Source organism: Myxocyprinus asiaticus, chromosome 49 (assembly GCF_019703515.2).
Source record: "Myxocyprinus asiaticus isolate MX2 ecotype Aquarium Trade chromosome 49, UBuf_Myxa_2, whole genome shotgun sequence".
In the NCBI taxonomy this organism is placed as follows: domain Eukaryota; kingdom Metazoa; phylum Chordata; class Actinopteri; order Cypriniformes; family Catostomidae; genus Myxocyprinus; species Myxocyprinus asiaticus.
The window spans coordinates 11,285,765-11,301,971 of NC_059392.1; the positions used below are offsets into that span (position 1 = coordinate 11,285,765).

Here is a 16,207-nt window from a genome sequence, read left to right on the forward strand (position 1 = left end):
ACTATTGGTTAGGTTTAGGCTAAAGTTTTAGGTTGGGGGGGGGGGGGGTACATTTTACTCATTAAAACACCTATCTAATGTTCACCTTAAAAACCTAGTCTGATTACAACATTGTTTCACTTGCTTTTGGCGCTCTTATTTGCCAAGTTCCCAAAGTCTGCAAGCTAAAGTCAGTGATTTCAACATAAACTCAAAACATTTTCATCAAACTCTTCCAAGACCAAATTATCTAAGCTAGGCTATCAACATAATTTTATAGGTCTACACTTTTACTATAGGTCAACAATTGTTTAATTTGTGTCTCCTTAAGGAATTTCCAGACAAAGGCTAGATACTTCAAAGGTAACATAGTTGGGATCTCCATTAAGACTCTGAAGCCATGAAATAGCAAACTACATGCAGACATGATGGATAGGCAGTGCTTTGCAGAGTAGAGGAGAAAATAGAGCGGAAAAAGAGAAAAATGTGTCAACCTATGTTTGGTGAAAGCGTCCATCTTCGCAGTCAGAGGGCTGTCACAAGCCCCCTCACAACATTTCAATAGCTGTCGGTCTGGCTCATTCTAATGGAGGGATCGGAGCACATATTATTGTAGTCCTTAAGGGACCTGGTAGTTCAGAGGAGAAGAACTGAATTGTATTCATTTTTCCTTTTCAAACTTTAAGGTGATGCTTCCTTCATGGCTTTGACAGCCAAACTTATTTTTTTATTTTTTTTTCCCTTTACAGTGTGACAGTTATCAGGGTAGAGCATTTTTTGGAATATATCATGGTTTTATTGAAAAAGACATTCTTAGACCTAGGTTAAATTACTATACAATTCATAACCACCTCCCTTGTGCTCAAATATCTCTGCATGCTAGGTTATAAGCATCGTACAGGAGATGTGTTTGTAAGTCTCATCTGATTTTTTTATATACTTGACAGTTGTCGAAAGACTTATTTTTCATGTTTCATAGGCTCAATAATCGGCACTCAATTATACAAATATTGGTTGGACTGTATTTCTATCCTTCACAGTGAAATTTGTTCAAGTGAAATTAAACATGCCATCTACTCTGACTAGTTATATTAAAATAGACATACATGGATCTAGACTAAATGACTATTAGATCTAGAAATGTCTTGCTCTTGCATAAATATGTCTACATGCTAGATTACATGCACTGTACATGAAAAATGTGTTTGTACATCAAGTCTCTTCTAATAATTCTTCTGTGCTCATCCATAGACTTTTGTTAAGAGTATATGGCATATTTAAACAAGGCTGTGAAAGAGTGGCGTACAGTCCCATCAAAATGTGACATGAAATAAAAATCGACCCTATTTACTTTCTTAATATTCACATTCCTCGTCTTGTTGTGCACAATTCAACAATGGAAGTTATACCAATGAAAACAGATGTGTTAATCAATAGCCAAATAGCTGTTTAGGCATTGTTTTAGGCTACTGTTGTTGGTAATAAAGCTTTTCTAAAAAAAAATACAGCAAATTACAACATTGTTACAGCATACATAGCAAATGACGATAGATTTATATTGCAATCCAATGCAAACGTGCATTCAGGTCTGGCTTCATTCGAGCCTGATCTCATGAAAAAAGCTTGACTGTGGTGATACTTTTTAAAAATATTACGTGGCTCCTTACTCGTATAACAGCTGTTCCGAGTGGAAATGTCCACTGTGTGGCGCTAAAAGTGAGTTAGATCTTCTCCTAAACAGATAAGGTTTTTAAGGTTTATGCTCAATCAAATTTTAAATCAACAAAACCTACCTCCCTTCCCTAAACCTAAACGATAGTGGCATGAAAAGCAAATGTGATATTTTGTGATGCTTTTCTGACACTTTTGACTTGTGTTAACATGTGTGCTCTTTGGGACTCGTACCCTGGTCCTTTGCATCGCAAGTGCACTATCAGTTGAGCTACAGCCAGAGCTCGAGTTGAGGGGGATGCGAGGGGATGCTATCCACCTTGTTGAAAGAAATGGCAAAAACCATCCCCCTTATTAAACCATCCCCTTTAGATCAATTTTGTCATGTATTACTTAGAACTAGTCATGTAAGTAAATATTTTAATTCTCTACGTTTGATAAATAACAGACTTTAAATAACCGCGATTAGCCGATCGTAAATAGATTTCAGCATATTTGGGCTTGCCAGATATCAAGAGGTGAAATCCCCCAACCAGACCTTTACACTGCACAGTTTGCAAATATTCTGCCATTGTTGAGCATTAGAGCATGCAAGCTCTCTCTCCTCTGCGAAAAAGCGCTGGTGTCCTGAAAACGCCAGAAAACAGATATTTTAGAGATTAGTGATGGGTTTACGTGCCCTTTCCAGTGTTCACATGAAACTTACGCACTGAAGGTAATGCAACAGGGTTCCCACGGGTCCTTAAAGAGTCTTACAATTTTTTTAATACATTTTTTGTATTTAAGTCTTAATTATCATTTAAAGAGATCTTAAATTTGGGGACAGAAAGACAAGAATTGCAATATGGCCTTATATGATTAGTATGAAACTTCAAAGCACTACGATTTAACAAAATAAATGTGTGCACTGCGTGCTTCAAAGTGATTGCTGATGACTACTACTGTTGATGAATATTTGCTTTAAGGTGTGAATTTTCTAATATGTTTTAGATGATTGGAAGAGTGCATCTTTTATTTCCCTTATCTGTTTGAATGAGCAGCTGGAATCTGTGAAGCACAGAAATGTCAAAATAAGAGTCCCCAGGCTCATTTATAGTTAAAAGTCCCATTGCATTTGGGATTTAATTTAATTTGGCCCACCCTGTCACAGGAAGGAAAGAATAAGGTTTTTGTTTTACATTCCATCCTGAAACAAGGTCTTAAAAAGTCTTACATTTGACTTCAAAATTCTGCAGCAACCCTGTGCAAGTTTTTAAGTTTCGCGCACCTTCAAAAATGGCCAAAAGAACAGTTTAAGGAAATCTTTTGACTTTCTTTAAAAAGAAGAAAACAGAAGGTACAATTTTGGTATGACTAGTGCACAGTTACAACATGCACAGATTTTCGCAAGCTAAACTGTCAATACCCTAACTGTTCAACATACTCAATGGACTGCACTTCTATGCCTCACTGCCTCATTTTCATTAATGTCCAATGAAATATGCCATCTACTTTGTCTAAGGTCTATTGGTGAAAACAACTGTTCAGAAAAACAAATGGCTGTCACTAAGTTATTCTCGTCCAACTAAACATTACTACAATTAATCGGACAGCATTCTTGTACATACAAGTAAAGTATATAGTTCTCAAACAGCAAACAAGGCCAAAATAAGACCAGAAAGCTACTTCGTACAATAATCATCCAGCTGCCACTTTTCATTTGAATGTAGAAGACAACAATGTTGAAGGCACATGGTATTTTGCTCTTCACAGCTGTATTTGCATGGAGTCCCTGGATGGCAGAAATGCAATCATATTCTCTCAGTGCCCTTGTCAGTGCGCCTGAAAGATACAGTCCACCCACAAAACAAATCGATAAGCCTCTACTGCACTACTATCTAAAAACTCCTCCTTTCATTTGCATAATTCTATCAAAAAACTGCTGAGAACCATCCATTATCTACGGGTAAAATTCACTCATAAGCTTTGGGGTAGCAAGAAGCCAATGTGAATCTAAATAAAAGCTCAGCATCGTTTAACAACTGTATAACCGGTAAATTTGTGCAAGGGTCTAATGCATTCGTCAAGTCTGGGACGAGACAGTCTGGTCTTGCCGCGGCGTAATAGCGATTCCACAGTAAACAGGCACCTTTTATGCCCATTTTACGCCCTTCTCCTTCAAGCTGAATGGGGTGGTAGAGTTAAGCTGGCTGGCTCTAGCCAGGTGACAGTTTGCTAATGCCCTTTAAAAGCCAGAGGGAAAGGCTTTGGGTAGCGCTCAGTGCTGTGAGTTGAAGACTTCCATATTGTAATTTCCTTCCACGAACAGCTCGGATAATGTCGCCTTTCATGGCTGCCATCAGATTGCCTCAGATAACGATGTGGCATTCAGTTCTGCTCTTTAGGAATTAAAACAGAAAATTGGAGGCCCAAGCATGTAATTATGTTGGGGAGAAGTGAACAACATCAATTTGTTCTTGGGGGAGGTGGGGATGGAGGGCGGCGGAGGAGAAAGGGGAAAAAAGAAAAGAAAAACAAGGTCCTTTGGCTGTCGGCGGCCGGACAAGACCATTACTAAATTATCTGTTGCGCAGCTCCGTATTTCCTCCTTAAAGGCAGTAATTTTTTAGAAGTTAAAATACTTTCTCCTATTGCAGCTTATTATTCATAGACCTTACAGGGATAGTTACCCAAAAATGACAATTCAGTCATTATTTAAGTGCATTGCATCTTTTTTCCATGCTATAAAAGTGAATGGTGAATGGAGACTAACATGCCTATGCCCTTTTGTGTTCCAAGGAAGAAAAACAACATATGTTTGAGTAAATTACAGAATTTCTTTTTTTTTTTTTTTTTTGGTAAGTTCAGTCATGAAACTCTACATGGCCCATCTGAGATGTAATCTGTTAACCAACTTTCATACTCTCTTTGTCTAACATTTAAATTACCTGCCAAATCCAGGTTCATTGCAGTGCACTACAAGAGTTTTCTATCTGAAACCCTCCTCCTCCCCAGAACCACTTGTCTATGTCTTGTTCAATGGCATTGTATGTATGTCTAATTGTGCAGCAGCATGTCTGTGTAAGTTCTATCAGTAGCAAGTCTTCGTTCTTGCTCTTCAGAAGCAGCAAATGCAGATCTCTCCGCCAAGACCAAACCTAACAACTTGTCATATCCATTTATTCTGAGAGTTGTCATGACCTAATTATTTTTAACTATATGTAAGCCATTTGCCATTTGCCTGAAAAGTGAAAACACTGTGGTTCTGTGGTGCTATTTGTTTAAGCATCCGACTAGCTTGACACAGCAACATTGGCTCAATTAATTTGCCAATGTTTGTGTTTGAGATTTTGATCATTTGAGTTTGTGGCAGGACTGTCTGTTTGTTCGACCAATGGAAGATAGAGGAGTTATTGGGAAAATTGTTTAAAAATTGGCCATTATTTTTGGTATTCTGTTTGGTGATGCTAGTGGCACAGAAATTACTCACTTCACCTTAAAATTTTGCTTGTACATTACTCGCACATTTCAAATCCAACACTTTACCCAGCATCTTGAATAGATACCAAGCATTCAAGCTCAGGCAAAAGGCACCAAATTACCTTCAGCTGAGTCTTCATCGCCGGGGTTGTAACCTTTTCTGCTTTCAAAATGGGGGAAAAAAAGAGGAGGCCGCTGGAAGAAGTTTCCCAGGCGACAGCATTCATTTAGTGTCAGGCATTTTTTTTATGGGTTGCCAATGGCATTAGTCTCCCTCGATGCCACCAGGCAATCACCTCTTTATCACTTGGCAATTATCTACCCAGAGCTGCTGTGTGTCTCTGCCCACCTCTGCATGCATCACACATGACCCCGTACAGTCAGTCTGGCCATGCTGCAGCGGGATGGAGAATGGCGGGATGGCTGGAGAGATATTTATAGAGAGAGGAGAAATGGAGTGAGCTGAATGCGAGGACCCCGGTTATTAAGGTCTCTAGCCCTGGAGATTGCCTGAGACGGCTTTGCTCCTTTTTCTGCTTTGTGCTAAGACTCATCTTCAGTATTAAGCTCAGGGATGGTGTAAACATAGTTTCCATTGAAGCAGAGTATGTTTTAGAATGTGCTTCCACTTGAATGCTTTTTGTGTTGTAGATTTTTTCAGAAGAGGGTGCTTAAGACTGGATTATATACATATATAATTGTCTTATTATTGCAAAATATCTATTTACACTTAGACAACCTTCCTTCCAGGGGTTTTCAACCTCTACAGACATTTACAGACACTTAAAATTAGTTTTGTTGGTGTAACCTACTGTATTCAGATTGATTCAGTGATATTGAATGTTGAATCAGTTGACTTGAATAAAACCAGTTAATTTAGATGTAACGACATGAAGCACATTTTTTGATTTAGTGATGTTAAATAGTATTTAAATGTAACAATATGAAGGACATTTTTTGATTCAGTGATGTTAAATCATATTTTTGACTTGAATAAAACCAGTTAATTTGAATATTACAATATGAAGAACATTTTCTGATTCAGTGATGTTTAACAGTATTTAGATGTTACAACATGAAGCAAATTTTTAATCTTGTGTGACCCCACGTCCACATGCGTGGATGTTGTATTTTAAACCGACTGAATACTGTTCAAAAGACTAGACTGTCAAATAAGGGTTAAAGTTCTGGTGCACCAAGTCACGTGACAAAACAGCATGGCGTCGATTTCCTTGAAGCACTTCTACGGGCGCAGAGCCAACAAAAGTGCCTATGGTAAAAAACCTATTTATGTTTCTTCATTGAAACCTGTTTGGGTGTAAAGAGTAGTGTCTCTAGTTTTGTTTGATATGCCGTCAGTTCGCTAATAAACACGATGTCCACATATGTGGAAACTGGGACAGTATTCCCTCAAAGGGGATGGTGTTGTCAACTTTTTTTATTTTGTTGGGGGTGGGGGCTTATGGGTTATTGACAAATAAGGTTGTCTGAGGTGTTAAAATGAGAAATCTTTTAAAAATCGAGTTTAAAACATTTGTGTCAAGTTCTTAGAAATGTAATCTTTGTGTCCAATTTGGTTTCATAAATCTTTCAAAAACCTTTATAGTATTTTCTTAAAAAAAAAAAAAAAAAACTTTAAAATTGTTATGTGGTGTAACCATCAAGAAAAAAGTATTATAATACTTTATTTGCACTTTGAATACACAGAGTATAAACAACTTAATCATTAATTTCAAGAATGTTTTCTGGGTATCTCAGCAAGCATTGACGCTGACTACCACCCCTGGAGTCGCGAGTTCAAATCCAGGGCGTGCTGTGTGACTCCAGCCAGGTCTCCTAAGCAAACAAACTGTCCAGGTTGCTAGGGAGGGCAGAGTCACATGGGGTAACCTCCTTGTGGTCGCGATTAATGTTTCTCGCTCTAAATGGGGCACGTGGGGTTGTCGTGTACACTTGTCATAGCAATATCTTACCTTCTGTTCTCTCTCTCTCTCTCTTTTTTTTTTTTTTTAAGAAATGTTCCTTGAATGTGCTCTTGGCAATTTTTGAAAGTGCGTGAAACTTTTGAAATCGTGCATTACCTTCAGTGGCGTAAGTTTCATGTGAACACACTGGGAAGAACATGCCAACTCATAGCTAAACTCTGACATACCTGTTTGCCAGTGTTTTCAGAACACTGGTGCCGCAGTGGAGAGAGCGCTCGCGTGCTCAAGGTTACCAGATTGCATGACTAAAGCGTCACCCTGGCAGAATATTTCCAAACTGTGCAAGTGTCAAGATTTGATTGGAGGATTTCACCTATAGAAATCTGGCAACCTCACACAATCAAATTCTGACTTGCTACTCACAGTTATTTAAAGTCTGTTATTTATCAAATGTAGAGAATTAATTATTTTACTTGCATGATTAAGTAAATACATGACACAATTGATTGTAAGGGGGGATGGTGGTTTAACAAGGGGGATGCTTTTTGGTATTTCTTGCAACAAGGGGGATGGCATCCCCTTGCATTCCCCCTCAACTCGAGCCCTGTCTGTGGATCATTTCGCTTCATTAAAAATATAAATTTTTTACTGTACACTATGTTTCTATTAATTAACATTTCTATAGTCACTGTGCATTTTCACATTGAGAATCAATGGGTTCATCCAAAAGCTTAAAAATGTTGCTTACAGAGGCTTTATATGGAGTTAGATTGGAAATAAAGTGCATTTCAAAATGTTCTGAGACCAGTGAAGATAGACAGCACATTGGAGGTTAAGTCATTCACTAAATAGGGAGCAAGGGAGCATCATATAGCTCTCTATGCAGCTACTGTAAGTGCATTCCCTCCTAAAATCCAACCAAAAGTTCAGTTTCAGGCTGCAGATGATGTTTGGACCACTCAACATGTTTGGCAGACATGGGACAATGGTAATCAGTACATAGATTTAGAATTTGTAATGCATAATTTTATTTTAACATGGTTGGCAGTGATTGGATGATGCTGGACATTACTGTACTTTGAATAATAATAATTTATTCAGCTTTACAGAAAATCAGCTGTAATGTCTGTAACGTCTCAAAATGAACATGAATGACAAACACTTCCGGAAACATAATAAAAAATTTGATGAAAAAATGTATACTTTCTAAAGTTTGATATTATTTAAAATTTCACAGCTTAGTCCCACTGTCCACATATGTGGAAATAAAAATATTTACTCTAGAATTTTTTTGTTTGTTTGTTTGTTTGTTTGTTTGTTTTTTTGCATGTTTATTAGGTGCTACTAGTTAAAAATCAAAAAGGGGAATGGAAACTGCACACAGCAGTCAAGCTTGGGTCTCAGGAGGTTAAGGTTGACATTTTCATAATGTTATTTCTATACAAAAAGCTAGATTTTCTAGGTAAAACTTTACAATAACATGTATTAAGAACATTAACTACATTATATAATGATTAACAAATAAGTTGTAAAAAATGAGTGGCAACACTTTACAATAAGGATCTATTCATTAACATTAGTAAATGCATGAGGTATAATAATCTAACAATGAACGATTTGTAATTACAACATTTATTAATCTTGGTTAATGTTCATTTATATTTACAATGTTTATTGTTCATGTTAGTTCATAATGCATTACCATATACTGCTTTTAATGTTAAAAAATGTACTAGTGTATGTTGAAATTAACATTAACTTTAATAAGTGCAGAAAAGTATTGTTCATTGTTACAAGTAGTTTACATTAACTAATGTATTTAATGTTAACAAAAGCAAACTTATTGTAAAGTGTTACCAAATTAGTTAATAGTAAGAAATGTCATGAAAATGCGAGTTTTATATGTTTTATATATCCTCTCCACAGACCCCTGGTTGAAAACCCAGGCTTTAGAGTAAAGCATGCAATGTCTACCAACTCTGTGAAGAAATGTAGAGTTGTGAGATCATTCATTTCTATCCAATGCAAAAATCATTGGAAAAATGCTCTAAAAATGTGCCATCTATCTAGATGATTCATACAGTGTTTCCAAACAAAACTATTGTATTTCTAAAAAGATGCATGCTCTTTGAATGGCTGACAATGTTATATTTCTCAACAACAGGGGGCAATCTAGGTCAATGGTACGACACAAATCCCCCCACCCATCAAAAACGACCCAGACAAACATTCCCCTCATTAATGTTGGCTTCAGAACATTTTGAAGTGCTTTCAAGCAATTTGTGCATCATATTAATCTAATGCACCGTCTCTGGTGATTGGCATCAAGTAAAAGAGATCTTTCTGGCTTTCCATCAACAGCCATGCTTTCATTCATCTTCCAAAAAAAGAAAAAAAAAGAAGGCGAAAATGAAGATGGCTCTGATCAGAAAAGGAAAAAGATCAAACGCGAGGCAGCGGGAGAAAAAGGAAGATAAAAGTTGTTCGGCTTGTATTGACATGAGTGTCTGAAAGAAAATTAATGTTTCTCGCTTTTATCGTGTGTTTGTGTCACTCCCCAGCACCCCCTCTTCCACTCAAGAGACGAAGACGTGGCCACATCTGATATTTCAAACATCTTCATGTGTTACAGAACGATAAGATATTTGTCAGATTTAGGATTTGGATGTACCATTTTAAAAAAACACATCTGTCTTTTGGCACGATGTTGTCAGCACTATTACCTCTCCAATTTGCGCTCACATGCCCCCTCCTTTGCTCTGACTAAAATCCAATTTACTGGCTGTCAGCTCAACCCAGTAATCCTCTGCACAGCTGTGTTTGTGGAGGAGCCTCTTAATTTGCTCGTCCTCCACATTTCTAAATGTACCATTGCCATATCTGAAGCTCAGTGTTTAGCTTATGTGGCTTATCGCCTGTTTATGAAGCAGGTATGAATGCTTTGAGGTCGGGGGTGAGGTGAGCCCTCTTAAGCTCTGCTCTGGGGAGCAAAGACTGGTAGAACATGGTGCTAGCAACGCCAAGGCTGGGGGTTTGATTCCCAGGGAAAACATATACTGATAAAATATTCCTGAACACGGAAGTGTTCCACAATTCATAATGAAAGCTTGTTTTTATTTTCTGGTCTCCAGTGTTTTCACTTGTTACTAAACTTAGGCCACGTCCACACTAATGCGGTTTCGTTGGTTTTGGCCTTCCATCCACACTGAGATAGTGTTTTTTTTTTTTCTCCCCTTTTCTCCCCAATTCCCAATGTGCTCTAGGTCCTTGTGGTGGCGTAGTGACTTGTCTCAATCTGGGTGGTGGAGGACGAATCTCAGTTGCCTCCGCATCTGAGACTGTCAATCCGTGCATCTTATCACATGGCTTGCTGAGCACATTACTGCGGAGACCTAGCAAGTGTGTATGCTTCACGCTATTCTCTGCGGCATCCATGCACAACTCACCACGCACCCCACCGAAAGCGAGAACAACATTATGGCGACCACGAGGAGGTTAACCCAGCGTGACCCTACCCAACCTAGAAACCGGGCCAATTGGTTGCTTAGGAGGCCTGACTGGAATCACTCAGCACACCCTAGATTCAAACTTGCGACTCCAGGTTTGGTAGTCAGCGTCTTTACTTGCTGAGCTACCAAGGCCCCCGAGACAGTGTTTTTTATTGTGAAAACAGAGCTTTACGAAAATGCTCCCCTAAGAGGATAAATTTAAAAACACCGTCTTCGTGTTATAGTGTGGACAGGGAAAACTGAGATATCTGAAAACATTGACGTATTTGTTGTCATGTGACACAGTCATGTGATCCATTCAACCCAAAACATTCAAAATAGCGGCATTGTTGTGCCTGCTATTCACTTTGATTGCGCTGTTAAAGATAAACGTTACTTTGTACAACCTTCACATTGTATTGCTTCACAGGCGACGGGAAGTTTAGTCGGAATTGCTGTCCAGCAACAGAACATGAGGACAATTGCGTTTCAGACCGTACATGGAACGGCGATTTTCCGCATGCGCAGTAAGGGGATTTAAGAGTTTTCTTACTGTCAGTTTTTTGCTTTAATGTTTTATTTTGGCCACTAGAGGCCCTCATTGTGTTTCACTTAAGTTTCCCGCCATTTTATCATGTGTTATTGTTTTCACCTGTGCCTCATTCTGGACTGTGTATTTAAGTTGATCACTTCCTTTGTTTCTTTGCTTGGTTATTGATGTTCCTAGCCAGTTACTGCCGTAAGTCTGCTCTAGTTCCAAGTACTAAACTTTGTAAGCCTTTTGGTTTGTTCTTTCCCCGTGTTTATTTTTTGCTGTTTTTTGGTGTCTTTTTCCTGAGTTTTTTGGAGATGATTTTTCCTCCTTTCGGATCCTTTTCTGGACTAAAGATTTTTTTGTGATTGTCAGTAAGAAATTGCTTTTGTACTCTTTTGCTATTTTTGTTAATAAACTCTTCCGAGTTCTTTTAAGAGCGCGTCTGACTATTGGGTTCAACTTCCTTCTGTGGCTCAGTGGTAGAAACTAAGACTTTTGCGCCAAAGATCCAAGTTCGATTCCCGGCTCTGACACCTAACTTCATCGTTTTCCAAAGTATGCAGTAATGGAGAGTGTTTTCAAAAGGATGGATTTTCGTTGGAGAAAAACACAGTTCCAGTGTGGATGAGAAGTGGCAAACATGGCAAAATCAATGTGTTTTCAACCAAAAACGTATTAGGCCACATCCGCAGTAATACATTTTTACTTGAAAACTGCATTTTTGTTTTTGTTTCTTAGCATCATAGTTTTCCAAAGTATGCAGTAATGGAGAGTGTTTTCAAAAGTATGGATTTTCGTTGGAGAAAAAGCACCATTCCAGTGTGGATGAGAAGCATAAACATGGCAAAATTAATGTTTTCAACCAAAAATATATTAAGCCATGTCCACAATAATTTATTTGCTTGAAAACTGCATTTTTAGTTTTTTAACTTCATCATTTTCCAAAGTATGCGGTAATGGAGAGCGTTTTTAAAAGTATGGATTTTTGTAGGAGAAAAAATGCTATTCCAGTGTGGATGAGAAGTGTAAACATGGCAAAATCAATGCGTTTTTCAACCAAAAGTGCAGTAGTGTGGACGTGGCCTTGGTATGAGCAATAGTAATAGTGATGCTTGGCTTAGCAATCACCACTTATTATAACAAGCTAGTCTGAGATCTGTTGAGAACTCGATGACTTTGAGCATCTTTAAGCTTGTTTCAAATGCTGCATAATAGAGGTTTGTTTCTGTAGTTTAAAATAACGGTGCCTTTTAGTCCTTTCCTTAAGTCTAAAGAAGAAAAAGTTAACAAGCAAAAAAGAAGACTCATATAAAAAGTCTCAAACTTGGCCACGAGCTGCTTGTGATATCATAAGGCAGTCAGTGCAGTGTGTGTGGGATGTGGCTCGCGCTAGAACGGTAATTTATAGAGACAGTGTCAGTGCCACCGAGCAGCAATGCACCATCTCTAACACAGGAGATAAAAGTCACTGCCAACCTGTGGGAGCCACAGTATCCACCCTGCCTGCCTTCCTGCACGCCGCTCTCCGACCATTTGCATTTCCAGTGGACAGTCCGCATCTCATGAATGATAATGAGGGAGGGTTTTTTTCTTGTACTGGCCCTGCAGTTACTGTGGGATTGTCCGTATGCTCATCTTCCGCTGCACCTACTTCAGTCTGTGATATGAAAATGAGTGCGAATGATAAGCCCCCAGAGGCTTCGGTCGGATCCAACAATTAATCCTGGCATTTATGAGAACAAAATTTGCCTATGCCTATCAGTACATGAATAAATGTATATCTGTTCCATATGGAGACAGGGTTATTACAGTTCTGAATTTTAAGTTTAGTTTTTAGTTAAATTTGATTTTCAATTTGTCAGTTTAGATCCATTTTTGTTAGTTTGCATTGTAGTTTTCAATGTTTTCTAGTTTCAGTTTACTTTTAGTTGTTATGTTTATGTGTTGGCTGATGTCTTTTAAACATATTGAACAGCTTAAAATTTCTCAGGGCCATCTAATGTTATTGCTATCTAGTGGCATTTTCATGATTCATGAATGTGTGTTGAAAAGGTTTCAAATTGTACAATATACTATGTATCAAAAACTTGCAACATTTTACAATAAGTATTTTATAACGTTTAGTTAATGCATAATGCATCATGAACTAACAATGAACAATCAATGAACAGCATTTATTAATCTTGGTAAATGTTAATTTACAATACTATTGTTCATAATTAGATAATGTGAGCTAAAAATGCATGTAGAAAATTATGTCAATGCATGTCAATGTATATAATGTTTAATTCTAGAAATGTAGAAATTAACATTAACCAGGCTGTAAAAGTATTGTTCATTGTTAGTTCATGTTAATTTATATGCAAGTGCATGCATACAACCTTATTGTAAAGTGTTTTGGTCAAGAAAATGTATTTTAGTTTAGTCCCAGTTTTTTCAATTATATTTTTTATTTATATTTTACATTTTTCCAATTGCGATTTTTTTTATTTCATTATATTTATTTAAAATATTTATTTCACAAAAAAATAAATAACTCATGTAGTGTTCATTAATGATAATAACACTGTATGGAAAAACACAAGACAGATTCCCATGAATTAATATTCAGTAAGTTCTGGGCATCGGCCCTTGGCAGTGTAGTTCAGCCTCTCAGCTACCTTTCAACCTCCTCCGTACTGAAGGAACTTAACATGCACTCTATAAATAGCCAGGTAAAGATTTCTCTATGGAGTATTCTGAGTCATCCTGGGCCATTTGTGTGCATCAGAGACACTTGGGAACGTGAGCCAGGATGTGTGGGCAGGCAGTTACGGGGAGGGCATGTGGGTGGTGATGAGATCATCAAAACTTGTCGGGCCCTGAAGACCCCAGAGGGGTGAGGGTACTCACTGCATGTGCGTAGGTGCTGTAGGTGCTGAAGGGCAGGGCGATGGCAGGGTTGAAGATGCCGAACTGGCCCACCATCTGCTGCATGCGACGGATGGTGCGCTCCTTGTCCGTGTCGGCAAACTTGACCACCAGGCTGGACGAGGCACCCTGAGGGAGGAGAGAATCGGAGCCAGTCTGAGGAGAGAGGGCAGGCTGCATTTAACCTCCCGGTTTGCAATCGAGACTGCTACACAACACCAAGCAAATCCAACTCAAAATGTACATATGTACTTAGTTCTGTATAACAGTGAAATAACAATGACACTTTAGAATTCAATGTTATTTTAAGCACTTTAACATGTTCTGGTTAACATACATGTATTGTGGTTTTTAACCAGAATTTTGGTTTCAAATGGACCACAAATGGTGTGGTAATTAAAGGGGATGTGTGTAAAAGATTTTCAATGTTAAAATATTTTTCCTATCCCAGCTTAATATGCAGAGCCATCTATAGACAACTAAGCGATGCATAGGTTGATTTCATTGACAAGTGTAAACACTGTGGCTCTTTGACGCTTTCAAATCATTCCCTCTGCTTGTTTAAGCATCCTGACCTTGGCCTGACAAGGCAACATTGGTTGAACCAATGGTGTTAGTTTGGGGGTGGGAAAATCTGGTTGCTTGACAAATAGAAAACAGGGGGAGTGCTTGAGAAAACCTGTATGGAATCAGCCACTATTTTTGCAATACTGTTTGGTGATGCTAGTAGCACAGAAATTACACACGTCAACTTTAAGTATTATAAAAAACCTTGACTTCTGAAATAATATGTGAATAGGTTATGTATCAACATACGTTCTTCTATAACACCACAAATATGACTGTTTTTAACTTTCCACCAAACATAAGCTGGTTAGATAGATGTATCTTAATGTTATTTATCAGTGTAAAGGCCTTTTCACACCAAACGTGAATTTTCGCCTCAATTCAAATTTTGAATAGAAACAATGAAGCCATTAACACCTGGAGTGAACATTCACGCACAGACAAAGTTTTTTTTAAATTTTTTTATGGTATTTTAATTTTTTTTGCTCTGACCAATAAAATACAGCCGAAGTCAGAAGTTTACATACACCTTAGCCAAATACATTTAAACTCAGTTTTTCACAGTTCCTGACATTTAATCGTAGAAAACATTCCCTGTCTTAGGTCAGTTAGGATCACTACTTTAGTTTAAGAATGTGAAATGTCAGAATAATAGTGGAGAGAATTATTTATTTCAGCTTTTATTTCTTTCATCACATTCCCAGTGGGTCAGAAGTTTGCATACGCTTTGTTAGTATTTGGTAGCATTGCCTTTAAATTGTTTAACTTGGGTCAAACTTTTTGGGTAGCCTTCAACAAGCTTCTCACAATAAGTTGCTGGAATTTTGGCCCATTCTTCCAGACAGAACTGGTGTAACTGAGTCAGGTTTGTAGGCCTCCTTGCTCGCACATGCTTTTTCAGTTCTGCCCACAAATTTTCTATCGGATTGAGGTCAGGGCTTTGTGATGGCCACTCCAATATCTTGACTTTGTTGTCCTTAAGCAATTTTGCCACAACTTTGGAGGTATGCTTGGGGTCATTGTCCATTTGGAAGACCCATTTGTGACAGAGCTTTAACTTCCTGGTTGATGTTTTGATTATCCACATAATTTTCCTTCCTCGTGATGCCATCTATTTTGTGAAGTGCACCACTGCCTCCTGCAGCAAAGCATCCTCACAACATGATGCTGCCACCCCCATGCTTCACAGTTGGGATGGTGTTCTTTGGCTTGCAAGCCTCACCCTTTTTCCATCAAACATAATGATGGTCATTATGGCCAAACAGTTCAATTTTTGTTTCATCAGACCAGAGGACATTTTTCCAAAAAGTAAGATCTTTGTCCCCATGTGCACTTGCAAACTGTAGTCTGGCTTTTTTTATGGCAGTTTTGGAGCAGTGGCTTCTTCCTTGCTTAGCAGCGTTTCAGGTTATGTCGATATAGGTCTTGTTTTACTGTGGATATAGATACTTGTCTACCTGTTTCCTCCAGCATCTTCACAAGGTCCTTTGCTGTTGTTCTGGGATTGATTTTCACTTTTTGCACCAAACTACATCTCTAAGAGACAGAATGCATCTCCTTCCTGAGCAGTATGATGGCTGCATGGTCCCATGGTGTTTATACTATTGTTTGTACAGATGAACGTGGTACCTTCAGGCATTTGGAAATTGCTCCCAAGGATCAACCAGACTTTT

At 38.2% G+C, this 16,207-nt stretch overlaps 1 protein-coding gene across 4 annotated transcripts in view; it reads right to left on the reverse strand.

Moving 5' to 3' along the window:
- The window catches only part of LOC127437969 (CUGBP Elav-like family member 5), a 322,934-nt gene that overhangs the window by 35,070 nt on the left and 271,657 nt on the right, over nucleotides 1-16,207 (reverse strand). For 2 of the 4 annotated variants that reach the window (XM_051693154.1, XM_051693153.1), the window contains exon 6: nucleotides 13,950-14,096. In XM_051693154.1, coding sequence (XP_051549114.1) covers nucleotides 13,950-14,096 — 147 coding nt within the window. Of the gene's footprint in view, nucleotides 1-13,949; nucleotides 14,124-16,207 lie in introns of all 4 variants that reach the window. The other 2 variants (XM_051693152.1, XM_051693151.1) reach the window with 1 other exon arrangement.